This window comes from Lynx canadensis, chromosome A2 (assembly GCF_007474595.2).
Source record: "Lynx canadensis isolate LIC74 chromosome A2, mLynCan4.pri.v2, whole genome shotgun sequence".
Classification (NCBI taxonomy): domain Eukaryota; kingdom Metazoa; phylum Chordata; class Mammalia; order Carnivora; family Felidae; genus Lynx; species Lynx canadensis.
The window spans coordinates 16,426,599-16,442,520 of NC_044304.2; the positions used below are offsets into that span (position 1 = coordinate 16,426,599).

General features: G+C 39.0%; 1 protein-coding gene across 5 annotated transcripts in view; it reads right to left on the reverse strand.

The window, feature by feature from the left end:
* SETD2 (SET domain containing 2, histone lysine methyltransferase) overlaps window positions 1–15,922 on the reverse strand; it is a 126,738-nt gene that overhangs the window by 89,967 nt on the left and 20,849 nt on the right. For all 5 annotated transcript variants that reach the window (XR_003966808.1, XR_003966806.1, XR_003966805.1 and 2 more), the window contains exons 2-3: window positions 7,792–7,807; window positions 1,534–5,897 (exon numbers count right to left, since the gene is read on the reverse strand). Coding sequence is in view for 1 of the 5 variants with exons in the window: in XM_030306302.1 (XP_030162162.1) it covers window positions 1,534–5,897; window positions 7,792–7,807 (4,380 nt within the window). In the remaining 4 variants the exon portion in view is untranslated. The remainder of the gene's footprint in view (window positions 1–1,533; window positions 5,898–7,791; window positions 7,808–15,922) is intronic.

Consider the following 15,922-nt stretch of genomic DNA (forward strand, 5'->3'; position numbering starts at 1 on the left):
TAAGGACTCATGGCCACAGATTCAGGTAACCCTATTTTCATTAGACCTAAGAAAAATTTTTTCACCATCTTCAATACTATTTTTCAATAATTAGTTTTCTTGGTGGCTCCGAAAGGCCCAGCATATAACAACAGGCTCTTTAAAAATGTTCCCACTCTAAAAAGGCTCTCCAATGTTTCCACCAACTAGATCTTTTTTTTTAATGTTTATTTTTATTTTTGAGAGAGAACACAAGCGGGGGAAGGCAGAGACACGGGGAGACACAGAATCTGAAGCTGGCTCCAGGTTCTGAGCTGTCAGCACTGACCCCAATGTGGGGCTCAAACTCACAAACTGTGAGATCATGACCTGAGCTGAAGTCGGACACTTAACCGCTGAACCACCCAGGTGCCCCCTCCACCAAACCAGATCTATAATGCATATATGCAGGTGGTAGATTTATCTGGATCTCAGTGCTGAGTAAATCCCAGAGGGTTGGGTTAATTAGTTTTACTTCTATTCTTTTACAAACACCCTGGAAGCTGCATCAATGTACTCACACAATTCCTAAAAACTACTACTTGAAAGATTCAGTATTTTAAATTTAAACCTAATTTACTAGATAGAAGAGGCTTTCTATATCATAAAAAGAAAGGTTTTTGTTAAAATATGAAAAACTTCTCATGAGACCTAATTTTACCTTAACCAGTGAAAAAATTTCATTAAACAAAAAAATTTTTAACGCTTAAAGGGATGATGGTTAAGCAGATTTTCAAATAGAGGAGAAATTTCCAAAAGGAAAATGGATGTAAGACAGATTTTTTTCAAAAAGGCATATTTCACATATATTCATACTAGAAAAATGAAGAAACTGTCGAGGAAGGGTGAAAGAAAGCAGACTGAGCAGCTCTGCTTTGAAGGAGTCTGTCTTCCATTACTCCTATTCTCATTATCCCCTTGTTTCAGGTTAGGGGTCTGTAGGAAACCACTATACCACCTATTTCTAAAATACTGGTTATGCTATTGCCAAATGTAATCAATTAGCAACAGACTAAAAAATAATGAACAGAAAATGATGTTCTAATGTGGTTCCCGCTTTATAAAGCATCCCGCTTTATAAAGCATCCTTCAAAGATACTTCATTATGAACATTTTTCAAAAGGAAAAAAATCCAGCACAACTACTTTTTTCTTAAGAGCAGGCTGTTTTGCTGGGACTTTATTTTGTGTTTCATCAGTTTCACATGTAAAAGGAACTTAAAAATAGGGCTGGCCTAAATCATACTTTCAGAACCAAAAAGATAATGAGACCAAAAAAAAAATAATTTTTTTTTTAGACATTCCCTTCCTGTGGGGGGTGGAGGAAGGGATACTGAGGGAAGGATTCTGCCATCAAATTTAAATAGGTGAATAGGCTTTTTAGACTTTTTAACTTATATCCTATTATGCAACTATATTTCATACAATTGACCTCAATATGTTCTGAACTGTTGAAAGCTAACTTTTTCAACAAAAAGACATTAAAATTTGTTGGACAAGCATTAATTAACCTTACCTTTCTGTTAAATAAACATTTTCTTCAATCAGATCAAAGTAACAGGGCATCTTCCCTTGCTTGGCACATTCTTTCCATCGCTGTGGGTCCCTGAAATCCTCCATGACACAGGAAGGCCCAACCAGTGCTGAGCCTGGGGGCACTGCCGTTTCTCCCTGCTCTACTGCCACTCGAACTTTCTTTCTGTCCTGAAGTTCACCATCGCTTTCAGAATCACTCTCCAATTCCGGTCTCCTTTTTTTAGGAGGTCCTCTATCTTTCATATCATTTTTTTCTAAGTTTTTTGAAAGATCTTTCTTTTCATTCACAGCTAAAGAGTCCTTAATGGAATTGCTGCTTATTTCAGGTGCCTGCACGGACCCCTTGTCCTTCTGAAGGGATAGAAAAAATTTACTGGACTGGCTTGAAAAGTGAGACCCTGCACATTGATCCCAACTGTCCTCCTCTTCACGGTCATCTGTTAAGGAATCTGGTACCTGCCCTTGAATTCGATCATACGCAACCCCTGTTCCAGGAGGTCTACCTGCTGATCTTGGATCCCAGTAGCCGTTACCTTGCCAGTAATTACGTGTCCCACCATAATGTTCTGCACTTTGCTGATACTTGTGTCCACCACAGGCTCCATAGCTGCTGTCAGGTTGCTGATATGTGGTAGTAGGCTTTTCTTGTTGAGAGAATTCCCACCCTAGGTTCCTGAGCTCTTCTGATGAGCGGAAGCCATCCACTCGGGAGATCTCACAAGAGGAAGAAAAACTCAACTCTGTTTTTCCCAGTCTACTATCTGGCCTGTTAGGGAAAATGGTTTGTTGCCGAGACTTATTCGGGATGTCTTCAAAATCGTCAGAAGAATAAACTGGCAGCTCTTCTTGCTGCCTAGAGGCTATTTTGGCTTTTGCTGTTTCCTCAGAATTTGGATGACCTAGAAAGTCAGATTTCACATCTGTATGACTTGTACTATCAACCCCGTCACTCTGAGGATGAACAATTTCAGACAGGTGGTTATCTATCTGTTTTCTGCTAGGGTGTGTAAAAGAAATTTCCGGATTCTTCTCTGTTCCTTTATGATGGAAGAACTTCTCAGTCTGAGAACAGGGTTTACTTGCTACACTGTCAAATTTTTCCTCATATGAATGTCTCCTCGACTCCAATCTCTCATCTTCCCAGTGGTCAGAATAGTGTCTGTAACTTTGACTACTCCGAGAAGAACACGGACTGGTTTCTTCCGTGGGCAAAGTAGAATTCTTTGGGACTACCACAACAGACTGAAGACGGTTTCTTGGAAAACTGCTATCATCAGAATCTGTATCTTCAGAGTCACTTTCATCACTTGAGCTTTCAGAAGAACCAGAATAATCTTCATGGACAGTGGATACGATCTCTGAGGCGTGACCACTACTGTCACATTTTAAGGTATATGTTATGCCATCACTGTCCTCCATGGTTAAATTCAAGTCACAAGAAGAAAATACAACTTCTGAGTCATCAGAAGTATGAGCATGTCTTCTCCCTCCTTCTTCATCTAAAGAGATTTCTGACCTTCCTCTTCTCTCAAGCACTATGGAATTCCCTTCTTCTTGAGCCTCTTGCACACATTTCCCAGAGAGCCCATTATTATGCCTGTTTTCCCAAGAGGCAAATCCCCTTCCTGAATCAGGAAGGCCGCTACCTACTTCTATGATGGTTTCTTTCTCTGCATGCTTTACAAACTCTGTGCTTTTACTCTTCAGCACAGCATCCAAAACTGGAGATGCGTTCTCTCCACATTGTAAGAGAGTTAAACTGTCCACTTTTACTCCTGGTGGCAGACTCTGAAGAGATGAAGCAACGCCTGAACTCTCTATCGGTTGATATATGTCATCAAAATGATTAACAGAAGCTGAACTGGTGCTACCAACGCTCTGCTTATATTCTTCACGTGCAAATTTTGAGTGCTGATCTGTCGGATTTCTATTATCGCATATAACTGTTTTTGATTTCAAATGCACATTCATAAAGCTATTTGAAGAAATCTTCATAACCGAAGGCTCAATCTTTTCAGCTTCAGAATGACGCAAAGAAGGGTTGTTGTCATTTGAAGTACAGTATAGATCTGAATCTTTGGTTTTACAACAAGAAACTGCCATATCGACTGGTTCTTTAATTACAGTTTTGGAATAATCTATAGTCGTAACTGGCAAAGACATGAGTTTATCTTGGTGTGGCGACACTGTAGGTTCTGTTTCTCTAAATGGGCTTCCTGACTTACTACGCAGCATGCATGTATTGTCTGAGTCTTTCTCTTTACATCTATTAATATTCTGAAATCCATTTGATGAAAGCATGCATGCTTTGACCAAAGGGGATACCTCTGATCCAGTCACACTATCATCAGAAGACATCAAAACAGTGTCAGTTTTAGAAGTGCAAAATGTTGCCAAATCAGATTCTGCCCCAGGAGATCCATTTATATTTAATTCTATGGGACAATAACTTCTTAACTGATCATTCTTCACTTTAGATAAAGAGTCTAATTCCTTAATACTATCATGGCTATCATGTCCTATAAATTCAGATTTAAAAATAAGGGATTCATCTAGCTTTTTAAAAGTAGGTGAATCATTTAATCGATTTGATGGTGATGGAGACCCAGTCTTTTCTCTTTCAGGAATTTTACTAATCATTCTTAATTCACTACCTTTTGAACAAGGAGCCTGTAAATTAAAAGAATGAGATGATCTGATTTCCTCATTTAATTCTGTACAACAGAAAGAATTCTTAAATTTATCGGACTTGGATACAGACTTTGAAAGGGCAGATTTGTAACGGGAAGCACTGTTATCATGCTTGGAATAGGATGAGCCCCGTCGGAATCCCAGTTCATTAGGGGGAGAACAACATCTTTTCATTGCTTCATTTTCTGAAGTCCTTTTGGATTCTCTTTCTACTTTTGAAGAATACTTTCCTCTTTTCTCCATCTCTAAGTAAGAGGACTCAGTTTTGCAGTCCCGATCAGATTTAGAATAGGATGATGATGTCCTTAGGTCTCTGTAAGAGAAGGAATGGGATGAGGTGCGCCTTGAGTAGGTCTTCTTATACTCCTCTTCTGAGTCAGAACTCTCCCGAGCTCTGTTATCTGTATATGGCCGAGAATAGCGAGCCCTCTCTCGGTAAGGGGAACTCCGATGGTAGCGACGATCAGAGTCATAATAATGGGATCGTTCCGACCGGGAATAGGATAAACTAGTTCTAGAGCCTCTGTCAGATCTTGAACGAGATCTGCTCCGCCTTCGCTCCCTCTCTGATCTACATCGAGAAGATATATACCGAGTATCTCTTTCAAGTTTTGAGTAGCTAAAATATTTATCATCTCTCTCTGTTTTAGATCGTGAAGATTTCCCTAAATCCTCACTTTTTAAAGGTGCTAAGCTCTTTTTTGAATCTCTTTCCTTTTCAATGCTTGCTGAAAATTTTAAATCGTGTGATCTTTGACTTGAGGAAGTCCGTACAGAATCTTCATCAGATTCTGAAGCAAGAAAGGTGCCTTCGGATTGTGAGGATTTCTTCTTAGAACCTGTTTTTTTAGAGCCCAGATTACTCTTAGAACTATCTGGAATTTCTTCTTCCTTCCCAATATGGGAATCTTCTTTTTGTGAGGGAGTATCTGCTTGCTCATTCAAATTCTGAGTTATGTGTTCTTCTGAACTATTAGATACAGCGTCCTGCTTAGTGTCCACGTCTGAAGATTCTGGTACAGTCGTAACTGGTGGTTCCTTCAGTGTTCTAACTGCTACATCTACCGGTGCTGTCATCAGAACTGGGATTGGTGTGTGTGGCAAGGCCACTGGCTCTGTTACTGGTGCTGGTGAGGGTGTCGTGGCCTGGGGAGGTGGAGGTGGTGGAGGTGGAGAAGAGGGTGGTGAATCTACAGTTGTTGATTCTGCTATGACTGCTGGTAATGGTACTACTGGAGGAGGTGGAGACACCACTGCTGTGGCTGTAGTCAGCAGTGGCCTGGACGTCACATGAAGCAGGTGTTTCTTAAAATGAATTTTGCCCAATTCTACCCTTGATTTTGGTGGGGAAGATTCTTCTGTAGTAGATAAGGTATCTCCAACGTCCATTTTAATTTTAGGAGTCAAGTCTACTTGAAGAGGTCCAGCTGGGGAGTTTGGAGTATCATTTTGCTTTTCATTGCCAAGTGCAGTCAGAAACCTATTCTGCAAAGTTTTCTTTGTAAGGCTGAAGCTGAAAGACACCTTTTGTCGTCCCTGTTCCTCCAAATTAACTTTTGTCTTGGTGCCTTTAGGTAAAAATCGACTAGAAGCAACACCTTTGAACATTGGTCCTTTGAAGAAACCTGTTTTCTGCACATTTTCAATCTTTGCCTATAAGTGAACAAAACAAGCAGTTACTACAACAATAAAGTTACTTTCAAATGGCTAGCATTACAGTTTAAAATGTCAGGAAAATGAAAAATCCTCTTTAAGGACAGTATGAATTTCACTAAGCTAGATAAAACTTCATTATAGAAAATTTGAAACATACACAAAAGTATAGAGAATAGTATAATAAACCCTTAAGTACCCACCCCAAGTTTCAACAATTACCCATACTTTCCTATTTTTGTCTCTTACATAAAGAATTTATCTGTTTTGGGGCACCTGGGTGGCTCAGTCGGTTAAGGGGCCGACTTCAGCTCAGATCATGATCTCGCAGTCCATGAGTTCGAGCCCCGCGTCGGGCTCTGTGCTGACAGCTCAGAGCCTGGAGCCTGTTTCAGATTCTGTCTCCCTCTCTCTCTGACCCTCCCCCGTTCATGCTCTGTCTCTCTCTGTCTCAAAAATAAATAATTGTTAAAAAATATATATATATATATAAATAAAATATATATATATTTATATATATATAAATAAAATATATATATTTATATATATATAAATAAATATGTATATATAAATATAAAAACAGAATGTATCTGTTTTTATAACTTTTTTTTCCAGGCAGACTTTTTAATGAGAATAAAAAAAAAAAAAATCCAACATGTACTTCAATATAGAACACAAAATGACATGTAGATAGAGAGCAATAATTAACATCTCAGTGTGAAAAATAGTTTGTTCCTGTGTTCTGAGAAGAAACATCAGAAGCCATTATAGTGGTGTTCTGGCATCACACAGAATCACTTAGGTGCTTCATAAAATACAGATCTGCAACACAACTAGATCTAAGGCAACAAAGTATGTTTTGTTTGGGTTTGTTTTTGGAAAACAAGCACATGAGACAATTCTGATGGACTTTACAGATCTGAAAAACCACTGGTCTAGAGCAGTCTCCTATCTCGTTTTATAGATGAGGTAAGCAAATGAGGCCCAGTTCTGCTTTACTATAAATTACTCTGCCCTGGCACATTACCACTGTCTCTGCCCGGGCCTCGCACACTCAGGCCATGCTGATTTATAGTCCAACCCTACTCTAGGAGCAACAACTACAAAGTATATACCTAAGAAAATTTTTCCTTCCATCATTTGCCAAACCACCAAAGGAAATGGTAGGCTTTAGAAGTTAAAGGCAAAACCTAGGTGGTAGAGAGAACATCAGAAAAATCTATAAGAAACAAACTCAAGTCTAAATTAAAGATGGTACACTGGTCATCCGCAATATTTTTTTAATGGATGTTCTTTAATCAACTCTGGTTAAGAGAATAGTTTTCTCCTTCAATATGGTAAAATCTGCCATCAGTTTTCAACATTATACACTAATCAAGTGAGAAAAAAAATGTTCTCTCATGCATTATCATAAAGCAGTTGTCTTCAAATATTTTTTAAGAAACAGAATGCACTTGTCAAATGAAATCTTACATGGTAGCTCAATACATAAAAACAGGTAAATGCTGTCTCCAGAGCTCCCAGCTTCCTCTACCTTGCCTAAAGCTTTTGAAGCTCCATTTTAAAAACCATTTCCTTGAGATATACAACATTCCTCCTTGGAATGGAGTTACTACAGATTCAAAAATTCAGCAAAAACTATTTCTTCATTTCACACTGAAAATGATAGCTAGAGGCACCTGGCTCTAGCCAGGTCGGTGGAGGCACCTGGCTCTCAGTCAGTCAGCGGAGCATGCAACAACACTTGGTCTTGGGATTGCTGAGTTCGAGCCTCAAGCTGGGGGTAGATAGTACTTAAATATAAAATCTTAAAAACCAAACAAAACAAAAAACATAGCTAAATTTTGAGTTTATAATCCAATAATCATTGAATAACTAGTTAAATTATACTTACCTCATTTTCTTCTTCTCTATTGCCATCCAGCCAAGAGAGCATGCAAAAGAATAAAAAGAAATCATAAATACTAAAAACAATTGAAATAAAAGTTTTTTATTATTAAAACCTAGGATACCGACAACCTATAGGTTTTTGACATGAGCTGTTCATTCCTTCAAAGTTTCAATTACATTTAGTACAGCAAATATTTATTGAAGATAATACCAGCACTGTGAAATAAAAGGTGAACACAGTCCCTGCCCTTAAAAAGCTTAATGTCCTGTAAAACAAAATACAATTTTGTTACAAAGTAATTCCAACATAATGGAATAAATACAAAGAAATACGCGCAGTGTAACAGCAAAGGGAGAAAATGCAGTTTAATAACTCAGTTTAGAAGAATAGGAAAGCAAAAAAATCCTTCCTAAAAGAAGAGTAGTTCCTGAAGATACATTTGTAGGGAGATCCCAGGCAGAGGAAGATTCCCCACAAAGGCAAAGAGATTAAAACGCAGAACAACATGTGCAAGAAAACTATAAACAGTTCAGCATTACCGGAGTATAAAGTGTAAGGCAGAAAGTAGCCAATATAGGGGACAGTAGCCAAGTCCACAGACAGGTTTCTCATAAGGAGAAACACAGTTCATTTTATGGATTAGGGGTTCTCAATCCTTTGTGGTGTCCATTCAGTAGTCCCTTTGCTGAACACAAGGTATACGCTCTGCTCCACATCACAGCATGTGGCTCTCCGAGCTCACAGTTATGTTCTAAAAAAGGTAACCACACTGTGTCCTGAGACTGAGGAATCAAAAGCCAAAAGTCTGGTGTACACCAGTGCGCCAAGGCATCCTGGGGAAAAGGAAGCTACAAAAGGGCTTTGGATGATGACAGCCAGATTAGGATTTTAAGCAGACCACTCTGCAGGCTACATGGCAAGACTGGAGTATAATCATCTGTTTGAAATGTCCCTTAAAAGAAATGTACAAAAACCTGGTCTCCAAATGTAGGCTTCACTCCATCATAATTCAGTCCATTCACCAGTGTCTACATAGCCATACAAAAACCAAGTAATGAAGAGGGGGAAAGGATGGCAATACAAGGATGAGATTGGAAGCGAGGTCAAGGTTAAACACTTTTTTCCTATTCCAAAACCACTAAACATTTCACAGATACAATCTGAGAACAACTATATTTCATTAATTCTGTGAGGTACATTTTCCCCACATATAACACCTCTGCATCATACTATCAATAACATCATAGTTTGATTGGCAGAATGTTTTCCTTTCTTAGTGGTTCATAAAATAGTTGTGTCTTACAATCCATGACCTACTAGATTTGATTTAAATTAGTATCATGTGGAATTTTTTCAAGAACATAAAAGGTACCTGGACATGTCAGAGCATTTGGAAGGTCATTCCTATTTATACTCCCCTTTTCAGTGGATATTCAGAGAACTGCTTGACAGAGATGGCAAGACATTTCCCAGAACTTCATAATAAGATGTTTGTAATAAAAAGAATATAAGCATGTACAAAAAATACGGGGGGAAATATAAATTTCCTTTTAATTTTCTCATGGCAAAAGCATTTCAATAGAGAAAATTCAAATTACAAAACAAGCAAAAGGAAGAGTCCACAATCCAACATCCAGAGACTGCTGTTAACACCTTAGTCTACCGAGCCCTCTAATGCTTCTTTTGTGTACATGGTTGTCGGTGGGGGCGGGGGTGGGGGGGGGTGGGGGGTGGTACTTAAACACAGATCTTTCTTTTTAAGTATAGCAATCATACCATACAAGCCATTCTGTATCTTCTCTCCCTCATCACAAATAGAGCAGGTGAGCAAACAAGGTGTTTAGATCACAAAAAGTATGGAATCACAACAGATTGAAGGGAATGATCTTGAAAGAAGGGGACCCAGGGGCACCTGGGTGGCTCAGTCGGTTAAGTGTCCCACTCTTGGTTTTGGTTTGGGTCATGATCTCATGGTTTCATGGGTTCAAGCCCCATAACAGGCTCTGTGCTAGCAGCACAGAGCCTGCTTGGGATTCATTCATTCATTCATTCATTCTCTCTCTCTCTCTCTCCCCTCCCCCCCACTGCCCTTCCCCCCCCCACTGCCCCTCCCCCACTCACTCTGTTTCTCCCAAAATGAATTAAAAAAAAAAAAAAAAAGAGGGGCACCTGGGTGGCTCAGTCGGTTGAGCTTCCGACTTCAGCTCAGGTCATTATCTCATGGTTTATTGGTTCAGGCCCCGTGTCAGGCTCTGTGCTGACAGCTCAGAGCCTGGCGCTTGCTTCGGATTCTGTATCTCACTCTCTTTCTGCTCCTCCCCAACTCACACTCTCTCTCTCTCTCTCAAAAATAAATAAAGATAAAAAAAAATTTTTTTAAGAAAGACAGAAAGAAATACAGATAAGTGAAGACACAGTTAAGTTTCAAAATAAAGTAAGCATTTCTCTCTCACATCCTCAGCTGAAAGTTGAGAGAAGAAACAGGGCAAAATACTTAAAATTCAAGTGTAAGAAACAGAAATGGAAGTGGACTATATTACTAATTTATATAAGAGCTTATCAGCACACTTATTCTACTTGGCTGGCAGCATTAAACTATCTAGAAACAACCAGAAGAAACAACTGGTGAGTTACTCCAGGAAGCTGGATGGGACAAGAGAGGTAGAAAGCAAGCAAGATGAGAGAACTGAGGGCATTCCCAAGAATACTGAAATGACTGACCTAGTAATCCATAAACAGAGAAGAGAGAAATCTGGAAGAAGCTGATAAACTGAAGGAACAGGGTAAGGGCAAGATGCTTGAAGCTTCAAAGAGTAAATGTGCTGGAAACCAGAAAGTGAGGTAAAAGGGTGAGGTGAAAGAACTGGAAATTCTGGTCAGAGTAACAGAGTTAGGGTACATTTCCAATAATGACAATAGCTCGCTGTGGTCACGGAAGCAGACTGCCACCACAATAAGAGGACAAGACCTTTTTGAAGAAGTGAAATTGTGAGGCCACAATTAATAGCAAGAATCAGTCACAAACGTTTAATAACAAGGAAACTTGTTTTGATAAATAACATAACATCATGTCAAGGGAAGGCTGATGGAACGAAGGTATACAGAGTCCCCAGGATCTCTGACATGAAAAATAATGAGGCATGCGCAAACAGGCATTTAACTCTTTAGCATAAGATTGTGCTGGAACGGCCTTATTTCTTCTTTTGAAAAGCTACTACAGAAGAAAAATCAGGAATATTGAAGCAAGCTGTCAAAAATGTACAGGACAAATATTTGCAGCTTGCTGAGGAACTGTTCCAAGAATGTTGATTAATCTGGGTCAACATGGTGACAAATCTCAATGAGGTCACTGGGCACACGTGGAAAAGGAATTAAGAGATTTCATCACAGCAGTTCGAAGATCCAAAGAAATGACATGATTATTAAAATCAACCCACTAACTACCCAATCTCTCTGGCTAGGACACAAAAACTGAAGCCTCCAAAGGGAAGCCTGGTATGAGAGAGACTTGACCATATCAAGAATATTCATAAATATAAACAAGTTGGATAGCAAGGGAGTCTATTCTGGATACCAGGTCATACAAGAAATAGTTACAGTTAAACAAGTATTTTTATTTAAAAAAAAAAATTTTTTTTAATATTTATTTATTTTTGAGACAGAGGGAGACACAGAATCGGAAGCAGGCTCCAGGCTCTGAGCTGTCAGCACAGAGCCCGAGCGGGGCTCGAACTCACGGACCGTGAGATCATGACCTGAGCCGGAGTCGGACGCTTAACCGACTGAGCCACCCAGGCGCCCCTTAAACAAGTATTTTTAGTTACACTGGGGAAAAGACCACTTACAAGACCACAGTGATTTATTTATAAAATATCAGAAAACTTAAAGATAAAATAGTCCTATTTTGCACAATTCCAAAAGTTGGACCTGTGACCAACAGAAGGACAGAATGACAGATCTTAGCTCATTTTAAGTATGAACATTTTAAATTCATTTTATTTGAAAAATACATACACCCACAAGAGAAATTCATAATACAAAAAGATATACAACTAAAATTAGATATCTCTCTCCGGTGGCAACTATTGTTAAGTTTTGTATATCCTTCCAGAAATTGTGTGCATATGTGAGCATATGTATCTCTTTTTAAGGAGAAAACACACTGGGGCGCCTGGGTGGCGCAGTCGGTTAAGCGTCTGACTTCAGCCAGGTCACGATCTCGCAGTCCGTGAGTTCGAGCCCCGCGTCGGGCTCTGGGCTGATGGCTCAGAGCCTGGAGCCTGTTTCTGATTCTGTGTCTCCCTCTCTCTCTGCCCCTCCCCCGTTCATGCTCTGTCTCTCTCTGTCCCAAAAATAAATAAACGTTGGGAAAAAAAAATTAAAAAAAAAAAAAAAGATAAAAAAAAATTAAAAAAAAATAAAAGGAGAAAACACACAAAAGGAAACATACCTTTCTATACCTTGTTTTTGTTCATTTAAAGCCTTAGGTATTATATATCAACATACAACAGACATAGCTTCATTTTTAGTTCTACCATCATAATAGCTTTTTCATGTTTGTAAGTCATTGGTGTTTCCTTTTAGCTGGGAAGTGCTTTTTCAGGTCTTTGGCCAATCAGTTGAGTTGTTGGTCTTTCTTACTGATTTATAAAAATCAGATGTGATACGTCTGCAACTAGAATGTGTCACTGTACAGAGCTCTTAAGTTTCCTCCTCATCAGAAACGTTTACGAAGAATCTGGATAAGAACTTACCTCAAATGAGATAGAATTCCTGCCCTAGATGTAAAGCTAAAAGTGTGATCCTAGAAGGTCTCATTCCAGGCCTTCAGTTCACTGAATTTCCTGAACTACAAATCAGAAGCAGCACTTATTACTTTATGTGGATTTTAATAACACTTTAAAGATCCACTCCTATCTCATCTTTAAAGACTTCTTACTAAAAACTCAGATAATCCTGGGATGCCTGAGTGGCTCAGCCTTTGAGCACTGACCTGATTTTGGTTCAGGTCATGATCCCAAGGTTGTGGGATCAAGCCCCGCCCCACATCCACGTTCAGAGTGGAACCTACTTAAGATTCTTTCCCTCTCTTTCCCTTTCCCTCTCCCCCACTAGTGCTAGCTCGTTCTTTCTCTCTCTCTCTGAAAAAATAAAAAACAAAAAATAAAAATCAGATACTCCTCAAATGCTCAGTGTTTCTCACATTTGAGGGATACATGGGCCTTTTTTAAGAAGACAAAAAAATTGTTGGGGCGCCTGGGTGGCGCAGTCGGTTAAGCGTCCGACTTCAGCCAGGTCACGATCTCGCGGTCCGGGAGTTCGAGCCCCGCATCAGGCTCTGGGCTGATGGCTCAGAGCCTGGAGCCTGTTTCCAATTCTGTGTCTCCCTCTCTCTCTGTCCCTCCCCCGTTCATGCTCTGTCTCTCTCTGTCCCAAAAATAAATAAACGTTAAAAAAAAAAAAAAAGACAAAAAATTGTCAGATATCTAAGGCTAGATCTCAACTTAAGAACACTGACCTAAGAAAATTAATATATTAAAATATTAAATAATACTCTTTTAATATTAAAATTCATATATTATAATTTATTTTACTTGAAAGTTACCACTGGAAAGTGGCAGTTTTCAGGAAAAATAAATTTCAAAATTTAAAACTGGTCAAAATAATGTTTAACGTTTGTAGTTAGCAAACAGAATTGTATCCATGTTAATTTCTCAAAATTGATAATTGTACAGTGATTATATTAAGGGAATGCCTTTGTTTTTGGCAAGTACACACTGAAGGATATGGGGGTAAAAGGCATCATGACTATAACCATCAAACATTTCAGGAAAAAAAAAAAGCAATGTATGTGTGTAGAAAGAATGATAAATGATAAAATGTTCACAATGGGGTGAAGGGTATATAGGAAATCTCTGTATTGTTTTTGGCCATTCTGTAAGTTTGACATTATTTCAAAACTAAAAATTATTTTTTCAACTTAAGATAATCAAATATGAAAAACTTTTAAATACCCTCACAAAATCTACACCCCATAAGAATTTTTTATGAAAAACACTGTATGGACTCTTCAAGATCCTAGAGCCTCAGCTAGAGAAACACTACCTCAAATGTTCCAAATTCATATTCTGGAAAGCAGCGATGAGGATAAGCTACATCAAAACGAGACCCTATACTAGACTGAAATTGCAGACTCAGGGTAGTGTGAAGAACTAAAAACTTAAGAGATAAGAGAAGTGTTGATAACAAAAGGAAGGAAGCCACCAATGACAAACTGAAGACCATTTCCCAACACTGCTTGTAACACAACCCCACCCAGAGGTATACTCAAGTAGTACTCTGAGCTCTCTGGAAGAAAGGTAGCTTGCCGTATACAACCAGGTCCAAGGAAGGGTCACAGCACTTCTCAAGTACTAAAGTCACTATCTCCACCATTAGGGAAGACCTGGAATTTCATAGCTTCAGCCACTCTCCTCCCCCCTCCATTTGTTTCCATTTCAGGTTGCTAAATCTGTGACCCGCTCCCTAACAAGTACAAACAAAAACACCTGTCATGGAAAAAGAAGTCTGAATGCACTGAAGTCGGGCAGGTTTTGACATTTACACAGTTTAGGCACTTGCAGTGTCATACATTTAAGACTTTAAATGCCTCAGATATTCAATGATATGGAAAAGTAATACACCGGAGAGAAAGTCTTCATAAGTAAAATTTTTATTACAAAAGATCATATCTACCTAGCTCACAGCCACAGCCTCACCTATGGTAACACACATTTGCAAACCTCTTCTCAACAAACTGAGTAATCCTTCTGTAGGCCAAGGTTTTCGTACCATGAGCTAGCGAGGCTTAAGGCAAATGTGGACATTACATCACAACATGTCTTTCAACAGCACACAACCACACTGATGGATTGCCCAACGACTTATTTTAGAAAGGCAACACTTAACTACAAGTATCAGTACTCTTATCAATCACAAGACTATTTGTTCAACAATTATTTAAGGATCTATCCTTCTGAAGACTGTGTTAACTCTGTTAGGGCAAGATATCAAGTTCATACACAGTTCCTACCCAGAATTTCATCCTTTACTTGAAGTAATATGGCACAGAGGTATACCAAATAACTATAATACAAGGTAATAATAATTTCCATAAATGAGAAGGCTAATGGGGGGGCTTTCTCTTTAATTTTCCTTTTTCAGCTCAACCTCATCTCGATTTCCTGATTGTCCTTCAGGAAAGCATACCTTCTTCAGCATTTATTACTTTGCTTATTAGGATGGCAATGTAACACAGCAAAAAAGATCAAACTTTGATAATTCCTAGGTCGGAATCCTATCCCTACCATTCACTAACTCTATGACTTGTGCCACTCAATTCCCTTCCTTACTCTCCTAGGTACCTGTTTCACACATCCCCCTACCCCAAATCTCCATCACTACCATGACCCTGACCACTCTCAATTGAAGATCCCATCACTTAACTCTATGCCCCATCCTCTTGCCTTCTCAAAGATGTATTTCCTATTTCCTTTCCTCTATCATCTGTATCTTTTTCTTCACTCTCATTAGTCAAATAGCTTTAAAGATACCTTACCTTAAAAAAAAATAGGCAGGAGGGTGAATTGTCATTAGGGACCAACATCCTAAAAGACAAGGGTCAATTTTTTTTTTCCCCCAGGGAACCCATTCTCCTGTTTTCCTCCTACCCTCACTGGCTACTCCCTCCCTAATCTCTATTTGTTGGCTCTTCCTATTCTACCAGATGTCTTCAAGTTGGAGTACCCAAAATTTTGGCTGGCCTTCCTTCTTCTCTTCTCCATCTACTCTTTTCCCTCCTACCTCATCCCATATAGATTCATGGCTTTCAGTATCATCTGTAAATTGGTGACCCGCCCCCCATCTCCAAACCCAACCACTCTCTGCACTTATTTACCCAAGTGCTCACTGAACATCTCTACTTGGATCTCTCAAAAGTATCTCAAATGTAACATGGTCAAAATGGAGCTAATGACAATTATTCTACATATGTACCAATCATAATGATTAATATATACACACACATTATAAATTTACACACACAACCAGATGATCTTTCAAAAGCTTAAATCAGATCCTAGCATATACCTGCTTA